This window comes from Diprion similis, chromosome 12 (assembly GCF_021155765.1).
Source record: "Diprion similis isolate iyDipSimi1 chromosome 12, iyDipSimi1.1, whole genome shotgun sequence".
NCBI classification, from domain to species: Eukaryota; Metazoa; Arthropoda; class Insecta; order Hymenoptera; family Diprionidae; genus Diprion; species Diprion similis.
Genome location: NC_060116.1, coordinates 15287824 through 15314300, shown reverse-complemented (window position 1 = coordinate 15314300; position 26477 = coordinate 15287824). Strand labels below are relative to the sequence as shown.

Below are 26477 nucleotides of genomic sequence, written 5' to 3'. Positions count from 1 at the left end.
TCAGTTTATTGTTACGCGAAGGTCCTCGAACCGTATTTCGATACTACGATTTCTCCGTGTAATTACGACCTGCAGCGTGACGAATATTAGAAACAACTTATTGTTGGTGCTCTACGGCTCAAAGTATCGATCCGACGGTTAGGAACCCCGAAAAGATCTATAAATCTCGAAAATTAGATACCATCGGTCAAGATTCGAGAAATGTATCAGATATATAACATATATAACAGTAAACATCGACGGTATAGCATATAAATGTAGCATCGCATCGACGCGCGACGGTTGAAAAGTAAACGCCTCGGTTCTTTTGCGCAACGCTTTACCTACCGAGGTACGATCGTGAATAATAATAATAAGAAAAGAGGCATTCCTCAAAGTCGTAGAAAGCGTTAAAGATCGAGTACCACCCCGAGCGTTTCCCCGCGCGTGCAACGGTGCAATACATAGGTATATATACAACTATATTTAAAAATTATCGCATTGCTTCGCTCTGAAGTTACACGCGGGCCGCGTCATCACGAAACAACCGCCGATGCAAAACGTCAAAGAGAGGCTGATAAGCGCAAAGAACGCGTGATTAACGGGTTGCATAAGGAAGGCAGCGGCAGGTGGTTGGAGAGAAATAAAAACTCGAATTCGGCTCTCGCGATGCGAGTAGGACGTGAAATTTGAATTTGGCGCGCTTCCCCCACTCCTTACTCCTCACCGCCGAACCACGTGACCAAAACAGAGAGTGACGTCAGGCGCAGCAGCAGCGATCGGCCAGCTGCTGCCAGTCCAACATGGCTGACCTGTGAGCGGCGGTGCTAGTGAGGCTCTCTGCTTTGTCCGTCGATTTAGTTTGTTGTGCAATCGTTGTTTTTGAGTTCGGAACCGCTACTATGATATCTTCGATCGTCTCGCGGCTCGTCATGTAAGTACTGGTCAACTGCCTAGTCAATATTCGGCATAAATAACGGCGCGGAAAATCATCTCTCCTCGCGATCTCCGCTTCGTCGCCATCGCAATGGGTGACGAAAATACACAATATCATCCGTACACCTCTAGAGCCTGTCGAACGTGGCTCTGACGATTCGTCGATCTCATTATTGACGCTGCGATTAGCCGCCCTTCTTCTTGCTACCCAAAAATAAACTTGAATTCGAAGCCCCGTTCGCCGTCGGGAAAAACGTCGTTGCAGTCAAAATTCAAACCGTCAACCCGTCGGCCGCGCTGTTTGAGTCTCGCTCCGAGAGCGGACGTCAAAAACTGTTTTTTGTTCGACCGTTTTCGGTTTTCGCTAAACTTCTGCGTTTGAATTCTATCCTTATAAGGACTCTAATCGATTAACGGTGTTATTCGCTCTGTGGTATAAACTGCAAACTTTTTCCAAACTGTGCTGTCGTCGATTACAATTTTAACTCGTAAAAATTCGCCGATTCTATATCCCATGTTTACCCGACCACTTAACACCTGGGCGTTATTTTTTTCCAACTTTGAAGACCCGTCGCTTCGAAATCCGACGATCCTTTCACGCCCGTAAAATAATCCGAGTTCCATTTATGGCTCTCGAGAATTTCGTGTCTTCATTTTGTATAACGTGTAACGCAACGTATAGAGACGCATAAGCCTCTTTTCACTTATTACTTCTCTGTGTATTCCTACAGTATATCGTACTTTTTTATATCGCTTATTTCAGTCAGATGAGATAAAAATTCTGCATTCATCTTACGTCACATCTACCGATCATTGTCGATTACTCGTTTCTGGCTTTATTTTTTTTTCACAACCATCACAGTTTCGACGGTTATTTTTCCAACGTACAATCCTCACGATTCCACCATCGATTTGTGTGTTTGTAAATACACGTACAAAAGGGTATTATATCTATGTACATATTTTATTATAACCGTAATTTATGCGGACGGAATCAATAATATTCGGCAGGAATTACGTATATACGTTATTATTTGTATATATCGAAATGATATTTAATTTGTATTGCTCCGTTTCGTTAATGGTGAATATATATATAACGTTGCTGGTCGATAAATCGATTTTGACACAGTGCATGAAAAGGGGGTTCAAATCGAATAAAAAGCGAGATATATATGTAAAAACAGATCGAAATTGGAGACGACGAAACGATATTTTGGAACCATTGAAAAAAGCGAGCCGTGATGCGAGGAATTCAGCATCTCCAACATTAAGCGAGACTTGTTTGTGCGCAGAAAATGACAAAGAAAGTCAAGACTAATGGATACCCATCTACCCACATTAGCCTGTACCTACATATACGCAGCATAACGTGCACGACGTGATTGCGTGACCATTTCCGTTGGATTTGGCAAGGTTCACAGCATCAGCAGCAGCTGTAAAGACGGACAGAGGAGGATAAAAACCGGTGCATTACGTGTACCTGCACATGCAACTAGAAACGCATCGCCGAGGGGGGACAGCCAAACGTCCGATCCATGTATGGAAGGAGAAGGGACGAAGAGAAAAGGAAAGACACAAAGAAACGCGAATCCTGGGGTTTAAACCGTTTAAATAACCGTCTATGAACCCCAGAGGCGAACGATCAGCTGTTGGGTACGATGCGTCACACAATGAGGCTAACAATGACCATATATATATTATCGCATTTTCTTTCTCTCTTTGTTCGTTCGACGCGTGCGAGACGGTGAATTATCGCTGCTTATTTCATTGTCATATCATGCCTCGAATCGCTATCTGCATTGTTTTAATCTCGGAATTCCCGAGCTCTCGGACTCACTTTTGGAAATTTTTGTGCGCAAACGCGTGTCGAGCTTACGATATCTGCAGCTGCGGACATTTACCCACATTTCGTTGTGTTTGTGGAGTTTTTTCTCTTCGGCGAATCGCCAAGGTCGCGTGACGTTTTTTTCTTCTTCTTTGGTCAGGCGATTTTCGCAATTTTTATATATGAATATCCACCTTTCACGGTTTCACTAAATCACTCCTCTTGACTCAATTAAAACGAATCCGAACTTATATCGAAGAAAATTTTTAGTCTAGTATCTTTTGAGGAAAAAGATCCTGCATCCGTTGGTTTTAAATCTCAAATATTCTTTAAAAATTTTTATTTTACAGAAGTTTAATTTTTTTCTATCTAATTTCGGGTTTAACTACATAAACATTGTTCTGAAATAACGATAATTTTTTTAATTCATTAAAAAACCGCGATGAAAGTACAATCTTCTATATTCACTCTTGCGAAATATTCAACCCGTTTTATTTAATAATTTAAACAAATTTAACCGTTTCTTAGCCCAGGCTATTACCAGAGGCTACGATTGCGATATCCTCGACCAAAAATCGATACAGAATTCTATTGGCATTAATTATATATCGATGGTTTCGTCGCCTGCCGCGCAATCATCTACTTTTATACGCACGTCACATGCAGAGACGTATCTCTAAGGTCTTATTGTGAGAACAGAGGTGGACAAAGAGAGCTGGCCGTCACGATCAGCATCCGAACGAGGCTTGTCCTTGGCTGAGATCTTATTGCCAGAAGCAGATCGCGAGATTGTTGTTGCTTGCGGCATGTCATCAAGCAGGCAGGCAGGCAAAGTCAGCAGGAATCGCTCCGAGTTTGGAGAAGTTGGTTGGCTAAGCAGACGTACAAACGTGGCTTGTACGACGACGATACTTACTCGCGTCAGGATTCAAGGCTACCTTCGCTTCGCCAGTTTCTCATACTTTTATTTTCAATTTTTATTTTACTTTTTTTGCACTTTGCATTTTGCGTCATCTTTCATCTTTCATTTGCCCCTCATTTTTTTTTTTTTATTTATTTTTTTTTTACTTTTCTATCGCGTTACCTTCGAAGTACCTAGAGCGAGTCGCTCGCGCAATCGTTGCACCAATTATTACGTGAGAAACAGAACCGCCGATCTCTCTGTCTCTTTTTAACGCAATGCTCAGCTGCGTTACGACACGCAAGGCTCGGAAAAAAGAAGAGAGATAGAAAAACAGAGATAGAGTTTATCGTCTAACTCATTTCGGACCCTACTTTTCGTAATTTTGTAATCAGAATCTGCACCGCGATTTGCGACGTGGACTAAATATCCTAGCATCCTGGGACCGAAACTAGTCGTGATGTCATCTTCTCGCGGATGGATCGGAATTACGAACTCGTGAAATTTATACCGAGGCACAGATTATTCGGTCTGACACAGCTGACAATGAAAGAGAGAAAGCGAAATTTAAATTTCCGAAAGATTGGCCGTCATTTTCGAGGAATAGACTATGAGAGTTGGCCTCTTTTGGAAAGGACTCCAGGCGATAACCGATCCGAGGAATTCTACTGTCAAAATTTTACAACTCGGTGCTAAATCACTTAACCACGTGCACGTTTCGCGCAAAAAAATTTCGCACAAAATTTACCGAAAATTTATGTTCTATATATAATTACTGAGGATGAAACAACCGAAACATTTGATTACGATATTATTAATATTTGTAAAGTATTTTTATTTCAATTTGTAATACGTTAAAAAAGAAGAAGAAAAAAAAATATATATATTACAATCTGTGCCGTGATCTCAGAATTCGCGAAGAATTTTAACGAAAAAGATACAATTGCCAGAGAATCGGATATTGGATTTTGGCTTTGAGTATCCTGATCGTGAGCTGCGTGAGGAAAAGGTCAGAGTATCTGCTTCACATCCTTTCCAAAAAAATTTTCTCCCCACGCTAAAGAACGGAACCATTTTTGATCGCAGTTAAGATACAATATGTATAGTATATATATATATATATATAACAGATCCCGTACGAAGTCCGTGCGTTTTTCAATCATTGGACAACCGGATGAGACGTTGCCCTTATAAAATGCGGAAAGAGTGGATTTTCGCGTGTGATTGGTTTCTTTCGCGAAACGGCGGGTAGGGTATGGTGTACATTTCGTTGGCTGATTGTGAGTCGAGTGTCTACGCTCCAGGACCTCCTCCTCCTCCTCCTCCTCCTCCACCTCCTCCGCCTTCCGCGGTTGTTGGATCGATATCGGGGGTGGCGACTGAAAAGCAGCCGCCCGTCGACCCGATGCCACCTCATCTTCTCGTTTTCCCTGGACCCAGCTCCACCTGACTTGGCGTGACGTTCTCTTTCTCTCGCGGTCGATCGATGCTTCCTTCGCCCTGAAATTTCTATCCTCCCGAGTTCGGAAGAGGAAAATCCACGCACGTAGATTTCGAGACTTTTCCAAATTTCTGTATATTATATATATATTTTAAATTCAGGGTTGATGGTCCAGTTTTTTCTTGCTTCAAGTTATTTTTCTTATTCTTCTTCGAAAATTTCTCCTCTTTCTTGAAATATCTCAAGTTTGCGCTCCAATTTTACACGGAAAGAACATAAATTTGAACGAATTTTTCGTTTTTTTTTTCTTCTTTCTTGTAAATCTTTTTTGAATTTCGAATTTTTCTTCCGAGCCAACTTCCGCCAACGTTTTTCCTTTATCGTTCTTATGAACATGTTTATCATAATTTAAAATTAGGCTGTACACGGTAGATGATTGTTATTCCTTTACACGCGTTTACGTGACTTTTCCGGATTATGATTTATATTTGTTTGTTCTGCATTTTTGCGTCAACATTTTTTTTGTACGACGGTGATTTGGGAACGGTTGCATTGATTCAGGTGAAATATATTGAACCGATTTGTCTTGAGATATACTTAGAGTTGAATAGATTGTAAGCGAAATCTGCCGAGCTGTTCCTAGTTATTAGCGGAATTGAAATTTTTTTGTCGAATTTCCTTTTTTCACATTTCCAGTTAAAGCTCACGGAAATTACATTGCTGCGTTTAATTTCGGACCGCGGGATTCAATTAAACATGACGATTACACTTTTCCTTCGCCTCTTGTTTGTTCTGACCGTTAATGAGATTCGTTAGAATATATGTATGTATACGCGAAGGTCCACTTAATTAAAAATTATTTATTTTCTACTCCTGCCGTCCGACCTTATAATTATAAATACGGTACACAAGTTACGGTTCTGCAGTAGGGTTTCATAATTAACCAAGTTTTGCAAAGCCTAAAAAAATAAAAAATAAAAATAAAATTAACCACACAAAATTGTACAGCTATATATATGCAATCCTATCTACATCGACTTCGAATTTTGAATTTCGTTCTTCCCTCACGCAGGGACTTTAAGGATCGGGAAAAATTGGAAATCTCTAAATTAAGATCAGTCGACCGACATCCCCTCTTCCATCCAACATCCTCGACATTATTTTCGAGTGTGCAGCTCACTTCTAACCACCGTTTCAACAAATCTCCCCATTTTCTCTTCTTTTTCTGGAATGAAAATTAGGTCAGTCGCTGAGAGAGGAAAAAAAATTCGTTTTATATAACATCATCAAGTAACGAGCGACAGATCATTTTTCTCTTAGATTTGCGCGTATTACTGAGATTAGATATGTATCGTCGACTAGCGTAGCCAAGGGATGATCCGATCAGCATAAGATTCACCGACACTGAGAGCCACTTGAGTCAGTCGAACGCCTTGTTTGTTGCATGTAACACTGGGGTCGTGGAACTTTCACAGTCTTCATTTCCCCTTCTCCCTCGTTCTCTTCATTTTTCTTTTTACTTTTTCTCGCGGATATAACGAGATTATCTTAACGAAGGCGAAAGTCGGGCTCGCGTGCTTTGATCAATGCCTTTCTTTCTCATTCCTCGGCGTTCTTCATTCTTCTCATCGCAAAATACGGCAAAACATAGGAGAAAAATAATGTTTTTTTTTTTTTTATGCAAACGAAGCAACAAACACCGGAAAGATATCACTGGTCGTAATTTATGTTTAGATTAAATTTACATTTAATGACTGTCAAAACACCGGAAATCGTTTTTTCTTTACCTTGTCTCACGTTCAAAATACAAATACTCACAATTTTTTCACAATCTAGATTTCAGTTTTGTCCAAAATTCACATCCGCTATACTTTGTTGTATACGTATTACACAACACTCATGAAACGGTCAATTAGCTGTCACAGTTAGCATTAAAGCCCAAGACGGACATAAGAATTCTCTATAATTCGCAAAATCACGAACGACTGCGTCTGGTGACTCACCAACGTCAAAAATTTTTGTGTTTCACAATAACAAAGCGACGTCGTTATTTGCTTTAGTAGATTTATCCCAGGGACGGGTGGATTTTCTACCTGCAAACAATCGGGTCGAAAGCAATGCGCCTTCGTTAAAACTGGGCCAAGGTCCGGCAACTACTGCTTCAATATATGCGATTTCATTTCGTCAAATGAATGCGCGCCGCAGGGCTGAAATGACGAAAAAAAAACAAAAAAAAAAAAAAAAATTAAGCCGCAGTGCGAAACCATTCTGCGATTCTTATAATTAGAGTAGATAATCGTTCCGTATTCCTGATCGATGATTGAAAGTTGTATTCAAATATTGTTAGTTATCATAAGCAGAAGAAAGGAACAAATCGCAAAATCTGATCAAAATATTTGGATAAAAATCATTACTGCGCAATTTTAAATTGACTTTGAAAAAAATTGGCTTTTCAAGATATTAATTCGTTTTGTCTTAAATGATTTACTAAATTTCAGACAATGCTGTAATAAAGGTACGAAGTAACGATTTTTCCTAAAGATAAATCGTTACATTAACGTTTCTAACTTAATCCTCATAGAATAAATAAAATCTGATGATTGAAATTCAATTTCGGCATTATCATAACACGCTGCTGCATAAATATTTGCCTTTTCTCGGTAAAACGAAGAAGGTTGAAGTTAGTAACGTTAACGTATTTTCAATAAGTTGGCATTTAAAAATACGAACATGTTTACTAACTGAATTTCAGACAATCCTATAAGAGTGCGAAGTATGTAATGATTTTCCTGAAAATGCATCGTTAAATTAAAGTTACTAACTTCTTTTTTGTTTTGCCACCTAATGACCTAATACCGGACACCTCGTATACTACAGGGACTAAATCTTGTGCCCTGATAATTTTTGAAAGTATGTATCTGGCCAGACGTGGGCGTCCAGCGTGTTACGCAGTTACGACTCTGCAGATAAGTCGGTCGGTCGACACACGGCATCGAGTGCCAGGCACGTGCCTTGCTTGGATATATAAGAGCCATATAACAGTGTCCGGTGGCCGGGTGACCGCCTCACCCAGGGAATTATCGAGGTGACCTTAGACAATTCTCGAGTCATTACTGTGTACTGCGAAATCGACGTTATGCCCAATCAGATCATACGAGCTTTACTTGCGCCTACGCCAGTGTAGAACGCACTACGTGCCGACCATGCGACATAAATCATCTTCATAAACCGCGATATGGAAAGGTGCAACAGTATTGCTTCCGTGAAATTCGGGCAAGTGATTATAGTGAGAGAACAGCCGGAATGCTCCCCATGGAGGACCAGATGTTTACTCTATGAATACGCTCGAAGGTATCGGAATTTGTTCGAAATCTCCATCTTTTAACGATGTTTCGTTAGTTGAAGTGATTTCTAAGGAATGCTCTTCTTTTTAACGACCATGGAATTGTCCTGCACATTAGGAATCTGTAATCTGTCAAGTTCTTCATTTCCTGCCCGAAATGAACGTCACTTAGATTCACGAAGACCAAACGGTTGTTATACAACAATTCGTAAGTCTCGACAGTAAGTTTTTATTTCGTAAGACGTAATTACCGGGACTGCAGGACTTGTTGTTATACTCAAATCCACTGCAAGGTCCGACTGGGCACTGAGCTCTGGACCGAAATAACTTGATGCTTTCTTCATCTCGTTTGGGGCTTAAGGAAATCGGTAAATAAAGTGCCGGAAAAGGTACATCAAAAAAGAGGAGGAGTATGAAAATGTTTGAAAAATTCACGTGCACGAGACCAAACACACGTGCGCGTGAACGACCCTGAATGACCCGAGATGACCCCAGCATGGAGCGGCGCTTCCATATCAAACTCTGAGAGGCGTTGTAGCAAGAAGAGAAGAGATGAGAAGAAGAGAAGAGAAGAGAAGATGCGATGCTCTGCTCTCCGCTCGCTCCGGGCTTCGCGGCGTCTCCTCTTCTCGTTTAAATATAAATCAGCCCTCTTGAAGTGGTTGGCTCTAGTCTTGGCGTCGCGACGCTGGCGAAACAGACGGACGTTGGCTCGTCGCCCCCAGGAGCTTGCCGGCCTGGTTCTCTCCGTTCGTGAAATCCAATAAAACCAGTCGATCTGCCCTGTAAGCGTGACATTCCTCTTCCCGGTTCACCCCTGAATAATTGTATTGTGACCTTCGGTTGTTGCACCTGCCGGTTAATCTCCAAGCTGAAAGTCCTGGTTCAAAGGCTCGTCGTTCAAGTTTTGATGAGTGATCAATCACGTCGGAGTAGCTGATTCAGGTGTCTGGGATTAGGGGCTGAGATCTAGTGCAGGAAAAACCCCTGAGCATCCGCGATTATAATACTTTTGTGCGGCGAGAAGAAGAAGAAGAAGAAGAAGAAGAAGAAGAGGAACAGCCGCAGGCGGAGTCTCTGAATATCCACACCCTGCACTCCATACAGCAGCAGCAAATAAATGATTTAACTCGAAAGTACGGTCGTTCAACTGACTCGGTGTTTCGCGTCCTGCGACTAACCCGCAGCTATATTTAACCCCGCTCACTCTGCTGTTGCTGCTGCTGCTGCTTGCGGAGTTGCTGTTGAGACAAAGGAGACCAACTGCCAACTAGGGAGGAAAGGAGATAGAGAGAGCGAGAGCGAGGGAGGGAGAGATATAACCTCGCACCTTTAACAACGTGGAAAAATTTTGTTGATCGAGTGAAAACCGCGAGTAGATATTATATATTTGCAACGGAGCTGCAGTTGCGTCGAATTATCGACTTTTGGAAGCACACTTTGATTTTCTTGGTCCGAAAGTCCGAGGAAGAGGAGGAGACATGTCGTCGAGAGTGAGGCAGGAGATTCGCATCACGGTGTACTTCAACGACGGCGTAGTCGTAATTTACATCTGATTGCAGCTGCCTCCGGTAAAATAGATATTCTATTGTCAGACGAGGTCGGTGTGAGGACAAAGAAAGATAAATGACTTGTTAGCCGTTGACGGAGCCGTTCTTCTATCAACCGGCTGAACAAAGCAAGCCTGGAACTCCTCAGATTAAACGGAGGAATGGAACCCGGTTCAATCCTCCCAATTTCACCTTCTGATAATCAAAGATCCTCCCCCACCCGTTACTGCACTTCTCCCGGCGGTATCGGTTCGTTAAATTACGACAGTCAATCCTAAGATGTAGTGTGGGCATCTCGTTAAAAATGGACGATTTCTCATTAATTCAAGATCCTTGACCGACCCCGGTTCCTTAGGAAAGCACAAATGTGCGTCAAGGTTTGGTGGGGACGCAAAACAAGTAGGTATCGGAATTGCGCACGTTGGTGATTATATTTGGAATTCTGAAAAGCTGTGCAGAGGAGTTTCGATTTCTTCTTCTTCTTCTTCTTCATCATAATCACGCCCGGATTACAAATTTTCTACGAAATATTTAGAGAGCTGTATAACCACTCTGGACACAAAGGGACATTGACGATGAAGAAAAGTGCCGTTGATCCTATACCCAAGAAGAAGAGGTTGTAGAGAAAAAGGAGACAGGATCAAGCTGCACTCGAAGCCTTGTAGACGACTCTGAGTCACTGGGCTATCCATGCACGAGCACCAACGAGACTCTCGCCGCGTGGTTCTTTGTGAGCTTTGGAACGTCAGCGTGTGCAGGGTCATCGCACCGTCTGGAAGCAACACTTCGTGCTTTTTAATCGCTCGGTACCGTCGCTGTCACGTTGCAGGTGACGATCTATCGACCCACCGTGCCATTTCAGATTGCGAAACGGTTACGATCTGACCAATTCCAGACCAATTCGCGGGTAATTGACATCCGGAATTCGAATTCCCGCTGCAACACGTGGCCTGGGTCCACCCGAAGCTGCTTACACGCCTCCGCACCGCGTCTCTCCCCCCGTCCTCATCATTCGAGTATAAGAGCTCTTCGGCGAAGCAGCGCCAACTGGAGTCACCAGTTTGTTGCTTGATCTCGACCACGAAAGGTCTTCTGGAAAAGAGTCTCTTTGACCATTGAATATCCACTTGGATCCCTTCTCCAGCTTTGGTCTCACAATCAGTCACTGAAGGAAGGTACCAACACCGAACGTATTCCACACCCTGGACTGGCCTGAGCACAAGGTGGTATCGTCGAGGAGAACAAAGAAGACGAGGAAAAAAAGGAGTGCGTTTACCGACCACCACCACCACCACCACCGCCACCAAGGACTCTTTTCGGGAAATATTGGACTGAGGAGAACCAGCCTTCAAGATGACTTGCTTTACTCCACCAGGACACAGGAACGACCCTGTCATCGTGCCGACCGTCGCATACTACACGAGGAACTTTCACACGCCAATTTTTCGCACGGTGACCATCGTCAGCACAGCATCTGTTGTTTCGCTGCCTTCGCCGATAAAGATTCAGACAAAATAACGAGGGTGTTCATCGGCGTGGGTGTACGTGTGATTTTGATTTTCTTTTTTTATTGCCTTATTCATTTTTGTCTCATGTGGATCTGGACTCTGGTGTCTACGGGACGCAGATGCCTCCTGCGGCTTCTGCAGTCGAAACTTTACTGTCGATGTGACAGAACGCGTGCGAGAGTCCATTCAATACTTGCTCTTCGATATATAGGTCAGCCATGTGCTAGTGGCGCCTAAATATAAAGTCTGATGAAATTTCTGCTTTTAAAATTCAACCGCGTTATACAACTGTCGAAGAGACTGTTTAACCTGTAGTTATATGTATATCGATTGCTAGTGCGTGGTCATACGAATTCTCAGACTAGTCTTCGATGTTTATTTAAAATTCTAAGAGGATTTCAAAGACGAAGGTATTGACAGATTTAATGGAAAATTGCAACCTATGACTCAGGCTCTATTGAAATTTCTAATACAATCACGATCACGATTGCTAATTTTTGAAGCCAAATATCACTACGAATAACATTCAATTTTTACAAATGATCAAAATTTTGACACCAATTATTTTACAACGAGACTCGTTCTGATTTATGCGGTTGTCAAGTTTTTCCAAACTTATCGCAACATAGTGAAATATAACATTGTGCCAATATACTGTACACTTATATTGAGAATTGAGCAAAATTTTGAACCGTAGATAATAAACGACTCTGTTTTTACAACTAAGGTTATGCGATGTCGTATATTTCGTAGATTTATATAGTTGTAAAGAGAGGCGTCGATGTGTAAGTGCGACATGTGTCGCATACGTGCATAAAAATATACGAAACGTCACTTGTTCCCGAGCTGCACGTGTGTAATCAACATGGCTGTCCTCTTCACCCGTTGCGCCAGGCGTAGTTAAAACGCCGAGATGTATTTACCATGCCAATAAATCGTTCGCCAACGACATTTCACTGTTTACGTGTATACTCAATGTCCACTGTTTACACCTTGCTTTCCCGGATGTGTTTACTTTCGTTAGAATTACGTCCTATACTCTCATGGAGACTATCGAGTGACTCCCATCCAGATTAATCAGTCCTTCTCGACTAACCTAACCGTAATTCCAATTTTCTCACTTTCCTATTTCCAAGTTTTCACCCTTTGCAGCACCGATGAATCAGGGAGAGACTCCTCAACAGTTACTCATAAAACGGGTAGATTCCTCGTGTTGAGTTCCAAAGTACACAGACTACTCAGAAGTCGATTAGTCATCGTCACAAATCGCACTGTCTGCTCAGTAGGATGAGATTTATTTGTCCACGTGCCAAGGAAGTTATAATTCTTCTGACCCAGTCATGGGACGGAATATTCGAGAGAAGTTGGAATCTGAATAGGATCACTTCTCAGGAAAGAAAAGTTACAGAATGAATGACCTGATCATATTATATGTCCCATCGGCGGATAAAGCGATTCTGGATTTTCGTTCATTCGATCCTGCCGACCTTGGCGCAGATTCTGCAAAACTCGGCGTCGTAAGTTCGTAAGTCTAGGCGCCTCGTTCGATTTCAGAATTCCGACTAACCTTGCGTGGGAGTCACGCGGGAATTGCTCGTCGTTTTGGACTCACTCCAGCGAGTTTGCACCATCAACCCCGATACCCCGAAGAGGATTTTGTCTTTGGTCATTAAAACCACCACCGTTTCTTCCCCCACTTCCATATTCTACGACGACGTGCAGAGCGTCGTTGGGGATTTAAAAGGTCGGTGCAGGATCGTCGGGCACAGTAGATCCGCGTTAGGTGGAGAGTAAACTCGAAGAAACTAAGAGCGAGTAAGTCGGGACCGATTTAGCCAACGTCCTGTGTTTGTCGTCGAAAGCAATTTCTCCGTTTGACTAGTGCAAAAGAACCGTGAAACCAGGCGCTTCAACTTCGGAATCAGTTAACCCAACTGGAGATTCGAAACGATTCATAAACGCTTATTCGAGACCAGAAATATACCGTCGCCATGATTTTACTGTACGACGTTGAGGAGGAGGTGTTTTACGTGATTTGTCCAAAGGATAGCGACAAGTACGTGATAGTCTTCAAGATCTAGATCGGCTGAACGATAGATGCGGTGTGCAGTTCCCGGCTTAATCAACACTACATAAATGCCAAATTAGGAGCAAATTACGAGACTGCTAATGATCAATTGTTCGATGTGCGACAGTATGAAATGAGCGAGGTCAGAATCAGGACTTGCTTGTTGCATTGTGCAACTCTGTTTCTGGATACCCACAATATCTTGCGATTGGCACTGATCATTGAATATTGAAGATGATTAACGAGATGGAATTGAGGTTCGTTTTGCATCGTCGAGAGCTGATCATCATAGACGTTGAGCTGGACGACTCTTCAGAAATATCTTCTTCAAGGGACAATACAAACGCCGAGTTGCCATTGTCCAGAGATTTATACGAACCGGGTCTCGCGGTGCTTCCCACCCGGAAGGTAACTAATTAATTAACCCTCCACCTTGTGCACCTACCCACCGAGGTGTAAAGCCCTCAGGCTTGGCGATGGTCGTGAAGTCATTTCCGCCCCTCGTTAACCTCGCGGTTTCCTCTACCGAAAGAGAACGAAACTGAAACGAAGTGTCAACCCTAAAAAGAGCCCTCAACCCCAGGGAAACACAACTTTTGCCTTTCTCAAATGGACCAGTTTTATTTTGCCGCAAGCTAGAAACTCGGTTCTGACCAGACCTTGGTCCACTGTGCCAATGCGCAATGCTGTCCAATGTGTGACATTGAAAACAATCATCATCGCGTTGCGACCTGTACCGGACATAATTATCTCTGCCAATTGTCGACGGACTGACGGATGGATGGATGGATGGCTCTGTTCTCTCCAGTTCTTGCCAGTCGTTTCGTTGTTTGAAGTTCGGGCGATTCCGACGACTCTCCGTGCTTTCGCTCGGCCGAGTTGAGATAAGCGAAAATCCGAAAATAGAGTTTCTTCGCACACAGCATCACGAGGAGCGTTGCTTTGCGCTGCTGCTGCGCTAACGTTGCAGACCAGAGTTAGGCGCTGGCTTAAGGGGTTACCCCCACTTGTAGAGCGAAAAAAAAGGCCTTTTCCATGAATTTTTTTAAAGAAAACGACAAAACTTTTTTCATCGATCAATATATCATCTTAAAGAACACATCTTGAAGACCTTTCAGTAATTTTTTTATTGAAAAATATTACAAAATTTAGTGGTAAATGGCCGTCAATTAAATCAAGTTGTTGTGTGCACGGTTTGCGGTGACCAACATTGCGGTGAAGTGGATCATCTGAAACAAAAAATATGAATAGATTTAGTCAAATATAAGTATAAACTAGTCTTTAATCGTAGGTTTTAAAAAAATATTCATTTTTCACAAAATGGCGGACAGTCAAAGTCAATAGTTCGATTTTAACGAGAAAAAACGGCCGTTTTTTGGCTATAAAACGGCCATTTAAAAAAAAAAAAAAAAATCGAACGATTAAAGACTACATTTTTATGTACTAAATAAGCCTGCAAAATTTCAAGAAGATCGGTTCATTAGTGTTCGAGTAATCTTGGTCACCGACTTCAGAAATGTCATTTTGAGAAAAACGCGTTTAAAGTTTCAATTTCAGTTTACACGGAGAAAAATTTTTTTTTTGTAAACTTACATAGAGTCATCTATTCCGGGTCCATACAGAAGTTCTTCCGCCGACGATGCCGCTTGCAACAGGGAAATCTGATACTGTCTTCGTAGCATTCTTCCTTCACGTGCTGAAACTTCCACTTTCCGATTCGGCCAGGTTCGGGTTAAAAACTCCCTTCCTTTTCTTCGGTCGCGATTTCCGTTCGTTTTCACTGCTTCTTGTTTCACGCGAACCTTTTTTTCGATCCATTTTTCAATGTAAAATGAATAAAAACTGCGCTTATAATATTTGGAACGGTGGAATATACGTCTTATATAGTCGAACTTTCGAGCTACACTGACGAGTTTAGACCAGTTTAGACCATAGCAGGCAACAAAAATGTATTTCTATGTATAATATGAACGTTGTGAATGCCAGATATACGACCCTATTCCTCGAACAATCGATTGAAACCGGAGCGAGGGTCGAGCGCGCCACGCGCAGCCGGTCGTTTACACAACGGATTCTTCTCTTTCAACGCTCATATCTCAGTCAATTTTGTTCGGATCGACTTGAAATTTTCAGGACATATTCTCAGATAAATAAACTTCAAAAAAATGCAACAAAAAAAAAATCGATTTTTTGAAAATCGCAAGTGGGGGTAACCCCTTAACCAGCTGCAGTCTCTCGTCTGGAGTCGGTGACGTTGTGCTGCCTGTCGCAGGCGCCTTTCTATACTCGGAAATATTTATCCCTTCGCGTTTGAGATGAAAATCTCCTCCGCGTCGTCGGTTCTGGATTAGTCCAAAAGGCTCTTTTCAATCTTTTTCGAACGTTTCGCGGACTCAGGCATATGCGTCTCAAATGGGTGGGAAAACATGGGGTCGGTCGATCGGTACGGTTTTCCGCTGCACGGCTTTCATTCGGTTTGTATGAATTCGCTTTCAGCTAAACGAGGCGAAACTGCTGACTAATAACATTATGATATCGAAAGAGAGACGTTGTACTGAAATCGGTGGTTTTTGAATGAAAGCACAGCTATCGCTTTGAAACTGACGGTGTGAAATAATCTGACGACATGGAAGACGACGACAAGCTGGCTCTTGCCAACGGACATATGATCGACGCCGATATAAGGATGGTAGCGAACCGATTGAACGTTCTGAAAATGTTCAACGGAAATAGACTCGCTCGGGTTCGGGACTCGATCGAGAAATTACCCATCAAGCTCACCCTCGGCAACATCGGGATCTTCACGGTCTCACTCGCCGCCATGATGCCTCGACCCATCACTTACATTATCGTGTATCCGATTTTCAGATTGGTATTCGGCACCCTTTACCCGGCCTACGCATCCTACAAAGCTGTTCGGACGAAGAACGTCAAAGAATACGTGAGTCGAATCAAACCCCTCCACCCCCCCTCACCCCAGACCCAACAAAACCGGGTTAAATCTAATATCCTCTACTTTCAGGTGAAATGGATGATGTACTGGATAGTATTCGCGCTGTTCACGTGCGCCGAAACCTTCACCGATGTCTTCCTTAGCTTCTGGTGAGTTGCGTGGTGTCATGTGATCTCAAAACGCGAAGTGCATAGACGATTCATTCACCCTTTTCCAAAATTATCACGAAACAAGGAAAGTTCTTTTTCAATGATCATAGAATACTGTCGTGTCTTCAGAAACCATGAATCTTCTTTCACACCTTGGTATATATATATATATATATTCAAAAATCACCTAAATGTCATATCGAGTTTGAAACTCTACAAGTTATTTGTGTGAAACAGCTTGCACGAACTTGTGACAAACTTTTCTATATATATATATATGTTATTGTGTGTGAATTTCGGAGGAAAGCTTACCGCCGAACTTTTTCTCCCTTTTCACCCCCGCAGCTGTTCGGTAAATCTGGACAAAAATTCCGACGGTCTAATTTCAGCCTATGACATAGAATATATCGGCTTACGCGTCGCGCACTTTGCGGGATGCCGTCTCCCGTTTTCGGCCCCATTTTGCCCCAGCTTTTTTCTCTCCCTTCTCCCTCCTCCCCCTCCTCTTCTTCCTCGCGTTACTCAGCATCGACTACACGCATTTTTATTCTGTAAAAAAAAAAAGTTTCGAGCGTTTTGTACGCCGCAACGAATATCTACTGATTAAATCGTCATTTCCGGCGCCAGGTTTCCTTTCTACTACGAGATAAAAATCGTCCTTGTCCTCTGGCTGCTCAGCCCGGCGACCAAAGGATCCAGCATCTTGTATCGTCGGTTTGTTCATCCCGCTCTGAGTCGGCGAGAGGCAGAAATTGACGAGGCTTTAGCCCGCGCCACCGAGCAGGGATACACCGCTGTTTTGCACCTAGGATCAAGGGGTGTCAACTACGCTACCACCGTTCTGATGCAGACTGCCATCAAGGTAAGTGACGAGAACTCTGACGCTCCGAGAGGGTTGAAAAATGATAAAGAAATTGATCGACGACGGATTAAATCTGTTTTGGGACAACACAAGAAGAAAGAAACTTCGGGAAATTCGAAGGTCTTTATCAACGTCTCAGAAAACGTGTCGTTTGTCGCTTTTTACCTGCAGCAGGTTACGTAGACTTTTTACAGCGACACTGTATATATATATATATATATATACCTAATGTGTCGCGGATTTTGAATGTCTGCCAAGTTTCGAACATCTGGGAATTACCGTCGCTCGGATACAGAATTTATCGAATCGTTTTAGTTGTTTTTTCCTTTTTCTTGTTTGTTTTATTTAAAAAAATCGCTATTTTATTTTTTTTCACATCCCGTGAACGGGTGGAAAGTAATTATCGTTGTCGTGTTAAAGAAAATCTTGAACTATTCGAAACAATATTTATTATTTAGTTTGTGATGAATCGTTGCAGATATACACTAAGTGGGCGTTTCTTACGTCTGTTTTTCAACTTAAGGATTCTTATTTTTTTCCCGTTGTTTGTCGGAACTTAAACCGTGGTACGAAAATAGACAGTTGGTTTAAAATTGTCAGACTTCTTTAAAGTTTGGTAAATATATAAGAAGATTCTGAGTGACATTGAATTTTTTTCACCGCGGTTACGGCTTAAGGGTTGGACTGAAAATAGATCTGCAAACGCGTAAAACTTGGACTGAGAAAATTTAAGATTCATCGAAAGACTAAATTTCAAAATTATGAAACGCGACGAGACGTTAGCCGAGGTTAAAACTCAAAAATTTTTGATTCTTCTTTTTTCTCTCTATATAATAGTAGCCACTGAATGAAATTAAATCTGGAAAACGAAGAAGCCGAAAATATTCGATTCTAGTGGAATAAATGTTTTGATTTTATTTCTTTATGATTATTCAACTTGATTTCGAACTGTACATGCATATTACGTAAATGTATATACTGACGAAATAACGTTTATTTAACAACGTCGATGAGCAATTGCATATAACTGCTTGTTGAAACTAACTTATCACTTTTACGTTTTGCTGATTATATAATTTAGTTCTTTCCGCTCGTTCTCCCCTCTCTCTTTTTTTCTCTCTCTCTCTCTCTCTCTCTCTCTCTCTCTCTCTCTTTCTTTCTTTGTTTTTCTCACGATTCCCAATTAATCCTAACAAACAGGCGTTGCATTCTAACGAACAGAACTTTCCCAACGTGGTACCCAGCACACCGAGTCTCCTCCCAGCAGCCAGCCAATCAGACTCGGCGATTTCTAGCTTAGCCAACCCGAGAAGAACTTCGAGGGAAATTGCGACCGAAGACAGTCCGGACGGCTCGTTACTCACGCCTCGAAGACGCGCTAGAAGCGAATCGACACCCGCTTCTTTTTACGATCCAACACCTCCGGGCTTCGAGCCGGATATCCGCGAGGCGACGACCGACGACGACGACGACGACGATGTGCCGATGGAATCGAGAAAGGAGTTCAAAATATCACCCAGCAATGAAAAGTCCAAGAGGGAGAAAACCGAGAGGATGCAGACCAGGGCGAAGACGAGGACCCGCAGGGAAAAGACCCAGAAGCCTCATCTCTACTCAATCGAACCCGAATTCAGCGACGAGATTGATCTCGACTGACGTGAGACTGCGGATCGCTAATTCGCGACGGATTAACGAGACTCAAAGACTGTAGGACCAGTTTGGTTGTTTATTTTTTTTTTTTTATGATGATGTTTTTTCTTTTATCTCTCTAATTTTTTGCTTATTCTTATTCCTCTGGTCTCTATATCGGTGAAATTAAATTTGCTCCTATCGCGAATTGAGACTAGTTATTGGCAAGATGGTATCGAGATCGTCGTTAAATTGCTCTTTGATTATTACAATTTATTACTCGTGCCAATCGGTATACTTGCAAACGTCACGACATCGGCCATTTAACGCGACGGAGGTTTAATAACGGTTGTTTATCTATTCGCAACATGCGAGATTTTGTACATTGAAGAATCATTTGTCTCAAATTGATCGTCAATTTCTCGCGACTCGATGCTGATTCGAGAATTCTTGTCGATTCTGTTTCTTTTTTCATGTTTTTTTTTTTTTTTTTTTTCGTTTTGCACACTTTCTTTCTTCATCTCGACGCTGCGAAATCGACGTGGAACGACTTATCGCAGTAAAACTTTTCAGCCTGTAGACGTGACCCATGCTGCATAGTTTAACGAAATTAAAAAGTAAACCATGAGAATATCACAGTCTGGTCTGAAAGTTAAATTACTAAAGAAAAATGAAAGATATCGTTTTGTATGATTTTTTTGTTTTTCCTTATATCCGCTGAAAGCAAATTGATGCTGTTTTTTGCAAGTTTTAAGTCGCTGCGAAACATGTCACCGAAGATCGTTTCGGTTTTATAATTATCTTCATTGCCTTTAAAAACGATCGAGTCGACGTTTCTCACAATCGACTATAAACGTCGATCAGTTGACGAAGACGTCACAGTGCGCGTTGCGTTTTATTTTTTTTATTTTTATTTTTTTATTTTTTGGCCTGACAAATTTGCTTGGAAAAACCAGTTAAATTGCATCTCTTGTATTTGGGATTAAATAGAAGAATTTTACCGGTGATGAGGGAAAAGTTAACAATAAATGTCTCATCTTGCGTTGCGACTTTTAACGCGAAAGGTGCTAAAATTACTAAAAACTATACGCGACCAGTTTTTTTTATCACACCATGCTGCCATATATATATAACCTCTGTCTCGATGTTTTTTTTTCTCAAATTTATCGTAGAGTTATTGTGTAGTTTAACGAGCTCTCTGTTAGTTAACCAAACCGAGAAATCATTGCGCAGCCTTTGCTTTTCTCGTGTCTGACAGACTATAAAATCAAGAGAGATTTGTCAATTGTTGTTTATTCATCACATTATACGCGTAAATGAATATTTAAGACTGTGTGATAGAAATTTATTATACTTATACGTATGTTCTAAGTTTATAAGTGATAATACCGGTTACCGAATATACATTAAATATACACATGGTGCCTTCGAATCATTGAAAGATAGATGAAAATTAGACGAATAATAAAATGTTTTATTTATTTCTATAATATAATTCATATAGGAGTTAATATATAATAATACACGTAACTTTCAGAGCTTAAAAGCCTTCTATAACGTTGCCGTTAAATTCTCTAATGTAGAATATTATAGCTAATAAGTTGATTTTATATATTATATACATTATACACATATCCATATATACTACTCCAAAGATCCTCGAAATTACGAGTTTTTTAAATAAACATTTTTATCTTAAATACCTATATTGATGCAAATGCCTATAATTTTTTTTCATCAGTTTCTTCGTCATGTTCCTTTCATTTATTTTTATTTTTTTCAAATTTATTTTTACACGCGTACGCTTAGTTGTTTAATATTCGTCCTCCATCCTCGTATATCACTGCTTTTTCGGCTCTCTTATATTTATTGTTGTCGTTATTATTATTACTATTATTAATTTTTTTCTAACCTTGCGCACATTTATCGCTGAAATTCTTAACTGTTCGCATTAAAAAAATAAAAAACACAAGATTAATGTCTAATCAAACACCTTGAAGCTTCTCTCACAATCAGATCTAGATTACGGCTGTCATGCGTTCACAAGTAAAATTACTAAGTTTATGCAAACCACTAAGTTCCTGCGCTTGTCATCGGTATGTAATATTATTATATACCCGCATATATATATAACAGTGCTTCTTGGGATCGAAAGATACATACCGCAGAATCGTCGTGCAATGGAATCGATTATATATGTGAGGCATTTTTGTTGCGATTCAATCAGCCATCGTTACCTCGATTTTTAATCAAGGGTATTGATAAATTTCGTTATTAAAAAAAACTCGATATTCTGGTCTCTAATTTAATAATACCATTCTGTAAATAAATATCTAAAAACGTAATAAATCAGACTAAAAAAGTTGTCGTTAAAGGCTGATCGCATCGAGTTTAAATGCCACGCATTATACAGGATCCTGAATTGGTGTCGGCTAATAGAAAAACAAAACCAAAAACAAAAAAAAAAAAAAATTAACAAATATATTCAAACTTGGTAAGACGAGTTCACTTTAAACCAAATGCTCGAAAAGCTGCGTATCTGCGGTTAATCCGCAGGATATCGAAATTTCATCGTGAGTATCATTGTGATAATTTACAGGGTGGAGGAGGCCTGGTACAACAGCTGAAGAAGAGCTACAGCCTGAGCGATCTGACGGGTGAAAAGGAGGACGAAAACCGAAACACGCCTGACGCGCGGGACGAGATAGATATGCAAGGTTCGTCGTCAAGTTCGATGGGGAGGTGAAATGTAGAAAGATCAGGAACCCGAAACGTAGAAATACCTCAAGATCGTATTTTCAAATACCCAAAATCCCATTTCATAAAACGTATAAGAGAAAGGTGAAAGAAGTATTACTTCGATAATTCTATATTTTGGTTTTTAACACCTTACAGTCCTAGATTCAAAAATTCTACCTGTAATACGGATTTTCGCGTTTTCGCAAATCCACTGTTTTGACTCTTCCGTTTTCTAGTGTTTCTACATTTTCACACCTCCGCCAGTCGAGTTCATAATCCCGCCATTCCTGTTCACCGTTAAATTGAAAACCATTTTAAGTCCGGTACACATGAATTGAATTGAAAAACTAACGGTGTTGAATGATCTACAGTAGAACCTCGCCGCAGAGAGAACGTCGGGAGAAGAGGGTACAGCCCTCGCCGTACCCAGTCAGGCAGCAATCGAGTCGACATGTACTTCTCCGAGGTCGACGTCGACGTCAGACAACCCAGGCCTCGGGAACCAGTAGCTAGTTTATCGTACGTCAAACGCCGTCACTCACCTTCAACTTGGAAGGATTTTCCTCTGTCAACTGGGCCGTTTTTCCCCTCAAGCTATTTACCATTTTTCAAATTTACCAGAATCTCACTTCTTGCTTCATATTTTTTTCGATCTGACTCGGTGCAAATTTTTTTAAAGTTGGCAGAGAAAATTCCATGAATAAAAACTCAAAGATAGGCAAGTGAGGCCTCAAATGTCGTCTGATTCGAAATCTTGAGAAAAAAAGAAAAAAAAAAAAAAAAAAAGAAAACACCAGAGCTTAATCTTTTGAACTTTCGAGTAATGAAACCTGCTTTCAAAATTCTTATCTTGAGTTAGTCAAATTAGCTCAGACTAACTTGATTAGCCGATTCATTCGGGTTTACTGCATCATTAATTTTTTTCTTCTCTCTTCTTAATTTTTGAATCCGACGACACGGCTCATTAGTCCTTAAACTATCCTCCATATTTATGCAGAAGTACTAATCAGAATTCCCTTCATTTCTCCTCCTCTCCTCTCCATCTTTTCTCGAAATGTTACAGCAATATTAGGTCGTCCGACGATATATCCAGCGGTTACAGCAGCGGGGAAGCTCTGCACTCTAATCGTCCTGGTTCCCAGGCCGAACCGTTGGTCAGGACGTCGAGCGTCGGCGCGAGGACTCGCCCAAAGCCAAGGTCAACCACGAAGAAGACTCCCGAGGTTAGTACAACGAGGAAACCTCGGAAAATTCCGCAGTATAATAAATTGACGAGTTGTGATTGAAAGTAAGAAGGATGAAAAAACTGAAATGAATTGATCGTTAGAAGTTAGTGAAAAAAAAGAAAAAGTTCGCTCCTAGTTTTCTTGATTCTTCAAAGCTCTCGTTGATCGCAGTATTAATATTGCAAATTATACCCTCACAAGTGCAAAAATTTTCACGAACGAACATATTCCAGAAGTTTAATGAAAAAATTTTGTCGTATAATTTAAAGGAGAGCGACGAAGAGGCGAGCGATTCTTTCCCGGCACTGCTTTATCCGGGAATTCCTTTTCCCATTCCCCCGTCCCAAGCCCTTGAACTTTTTCTGGCGTTATCTCACGGCAGTGAAATAAATGGCGTCGATTACGGCTCTCTTATCGGCACCAAGAGCCGCATCCGCATCTTAGAATCGGCCGAAATCGTCGGTCGAAGTAACCGCAAGGACGAATCCTGGTCGAAGGAGTCGAGCCCTGAGTTCCTGGACTCGATTTCCGACGATCCGTTTCCGGATGCGACGATCAGAGCCGAATCGGACAAGATCGGCATCGATGTTCAGAAAATAACTACCGATATTTGTCACAGCAAACTTGAGGAGCTTCGAGCACTGCTCAATGGCGCCACGAGGGCCGTGCAGGGCCTCAACGAACCTTCAAAAAACTCCCTGTCGCCGCCCTCGGGATCCCCTCGTGTTTCCAGGAGCAGTTCGGACTCTTGCGACCGGGCCGGAAGGTACAACAAAAAACGGGCCCCCCTCGCGCCGGCTGCCAAGAGCGAAGAGAACCTCGAACAGGCCCAAACCGAGTCGGCGCTAAAGGCGCGGCTGGTGATCAAGACTGGGACCGTTCGGGCCTTGGCGTGCGTCGAGAGCCCGAAGGAGGTCTTCGTGTCGCACGGGAAACGGTCGAAAGCCGCGAAGACGAAGGAGGGACTGTCGAGGCTGCTCACCATCCCAAAGACAATATTCCACACTGCATTTCACCACAATAAGGACGACGATCCTGGTAGTCCGAGTCGCTCCAGGGGTGGCAGCAGATCGGCGTCCAGATCCCGGTCGGTCAGTAGAACGTCGAGGAGCTCGGAGGGAGGCGACGAAGCGACGTCGACGTCGGGATCGAGGCGCGTTGACGTTGAGACCGCGCTGCTCAACGTTGCTCTAGACTCGAAGGCTCAGACTTACATCGATCTTCGATCCGGCAGCATCGACAGCTATCCTTCCGATGAATCGAGGAGCGAGGATCAGGATAGGACAGCCTATGAACGCTGGGAGTACGAGGAGAAGATGCGAGCAGAGCGGAAGGCTGCTGCCGAAGAGAGCGAGAGGATTAATGCTGATAAAGAGAAGGATAAGGATAAGGAGAAGACGCGAATCGCTGTGGGAGAGCCGTCTCATTTTCAAACTTGCGGTGCTAGAAAGTACCTCGACAGCATTGATTAGAAAGCGTTTTTTTTTACCCCGGGGTTGTAGGATCGACCTGGAAAATTTATTCTTTGTTATTTTGTAATCAAGTGTTTTCATCGCGACAGTAATCCGGATTCAATTATAGTAATTGATCCAAACGAAACTCCAAAATAGTATTCAAAGCACAAGTTGAATTGTTCATCTTGCACTAACAATATCCTATTTCCGATGATCAGAAGGTCTAACAGACTCGATCGCAGGTTTTCAACACTTTTTTCTTTGAATCCTACAACTTTGGTAAAAATCGGTGCAAAACCACAAAAAAAAAAAAAAAAAAAAAAAAAAATTGCGATCATCATTTCTATTTTTTTACAATGATCATCCGGTCCGAATTTATAATCATTTGTTGAAACTTTATCCTGTACACAATCCTCCCTTCCTTCCATATCGCGCATATATGCTCGCCTCTCTGGATCGCCAAACCTAGATGGAAATGGGGTTGGAGACTGAAGAATGCGGTTACAATGAACACGTATGCATAGTGGACATTAATGTAATGGATATTTCGTTACCAACTAACGATCCTTACCGTATTGCGATTCGTCTAATAATTGTGTCTAATGCGTGTTTCGCAGTGGAATACCTTATATCTACCCCTAATTTTATACACGTAACAATTAGAATAGTAATGATAATAATATAGCGTTACCTAACCGCGTGGTGAGTGTACGAATTTAACAACCAGTTTTTATTTTTATTCTGCAAAATTCAGTCGGGAATTGGTTTTTTTTTTTTTTTTTTTTTTTTTTTCTAATTAACTTTTCTTGTATATGATGTAACAGACTCAGATTTGATGTGATTAATACAACGTGTCAGCGTTACAGATTTTAACAAATGGCGCCGATAGGTTTGTTGGATGTAATCGAAAGATTTTCATATTACTTGAATATGCCTATTTGTTGCAGGAAAAATGAAAAGTGGGAAGTTTGAAGGATCGCGTGTATTGTGAAAAGAGAGAAAAATCATGTGTACAAATATTTATCGCTTGAGCGCAGAAATTTTGCTAAAATGTTCCCTCTATTGCCTGCCATATTCGTACATGCGAGTCAGGTTTGTTTGTGTTGAATAATGTAACACACGCTAAATGACTTGATCGCCATTACCCTGCAAGTGCCTCAAACCTGCGTTGTTCGTTTACTATTTTTTCCAATTTTTTTTTTTTTCTCTTTTCAATTTTTATACAGCTTTGACGATATTTCCGGCCTTCTAATTCTACTCATTGTTTTTTTTCTACTTTCAGATAACAAGCTTCGCAACTTTACCTCGCACTAAAAAGCCCGGGAAAAAAAAGGTCCAATGAAACTTGCCAGCTGCTGACCGCATCAACGAGTTAGACTGATTATTGAAAATATCGTCACGACGATTTTTGACGTAAATAACCTTCTTCGCTTAACTGCTAAGCTGGTAAAAGAACATCAGTCTGATGGTCAGCAGCGACCCCCATGCATATTATAAACGACGAAAAAATTACCTTATACTTTGCGAGTTGTGTGATCATCGTTTGGTACCTGTATACACCTTGCCAGCTGCGTAACGCCGCCGCTATCGCTTCGATTTGCTGTGAAATCTAGTGCAAATCATTGCTAATAATTTTCGGAAATTTCCTCTTCTTAACTGACCAACAATAACACGAAAATCCGGGCAAAACTTTCTGGTCACGCAAATACACGCACATTACGCCGTTTGTACTCATGGAAATGTTTGTTTTTTCTACGTCATTTACTTCGTTGCTTTTTTCATGCATTTTATTAGCTTTCTCCTCTTTAAAACAATTATCTTGGTGATAATTATCTCGAAACCGCGATAACTAGACTGCGTTTGAATCACGTCATACGTATGTAACATGACCTATTAGAATATATACCTATA

General features: G+C 41.5%; 2 protein-coding genes across 7 annotated transcripts in view; one reads left to right on the top strand and one right to left on the bottom strand.

Annotated features, from left to right (window-relative positions):
* Positions 1-11415, bottom strand: part of LOC124413111 (probable JmjC domain-containing histone demethylation protein 2C) — a 223803-nt gene extending 212388 nt beyond the window's left edge. For all 3 annotated transcript variants that reach the window (XM_046893479.1, XM_046893481.1, XM_046893480.1), the window contains exon 1: positions 11277-11415. In XM_046893479.1, coding sequence (XP_046749435.1) covers positions 11277-11375 — 99 coding nt within the window. In that variant the 5' untranslated portion in view covers positions 11376-11415. The remainder of the gene's footprint in view (positions 1-11276) is intronic.
* On the top strand, positions 741-26389 carry LOC124413112. 4 transcript variants are annotated; one of them, XM_046893482.1, is made up of 10 exons: positions 741-913; positions 16136-16495; positions 16577-16656; positions 17284-17518; positions 21747-21864; positions 22258-22405; positions 22950-23109; positions 23382-25080; positions 25514-25658; positions 25849-26389. In XM_046893482.1, the coding sequence occupies exons 2-8, from the start codon at positions 16181-16183 to the stop codon at positions 24582-24584; spliced, it is 2259 nt and encodes a 752-aa protein (XP_046749438.1). In that variant the 5' UTR covers positions 741-913; positions 16136-16180; the 3' UTR covers positions 24585-25080; positions 25514-25658; positions 25849-26389. The 4 variants fall into 4 exon arrangements, with proteins under 4 accessions (XP_046749438.1, XP_046749441.1, XP_046749440.1 ...); XM_046893485.1 differs by having other exon boundaries at positions 746-913; positions 16423-16495; XM_046893484.1 differs by lacking the exon at positions 741-913 and having other exon boundaries at positions 16056-16495; positions 22261-22405.
* The last annotated feature ends 88 nt before the right edge of the window (positions 26390-26477 follow it).

Bases quoted from the DNA above. Each gene is read 5' to 3' on its own strand.
- LOC124413112 (XM_046893482.1), top strand. From the start codon at position 16,181: ATGGAAGACGACGACAAGCTGGCTCTTGCCAACGGACATATGATCGAC. The intron at 21,865-22,257 runs GTTCGTCGTCAA...AATGATCTACAG, and splicing joins GGACGAGATAGATATGCAAG to TAGAACCTCGCCGCAGAGAG. The intron at 22,406-22,949 runs GTACGTCAAACG...GAAATGTTACAG, and splicing joins GAACCAGTAGCTAGTTTATC to CAATATTAGGTCGTCCGACG.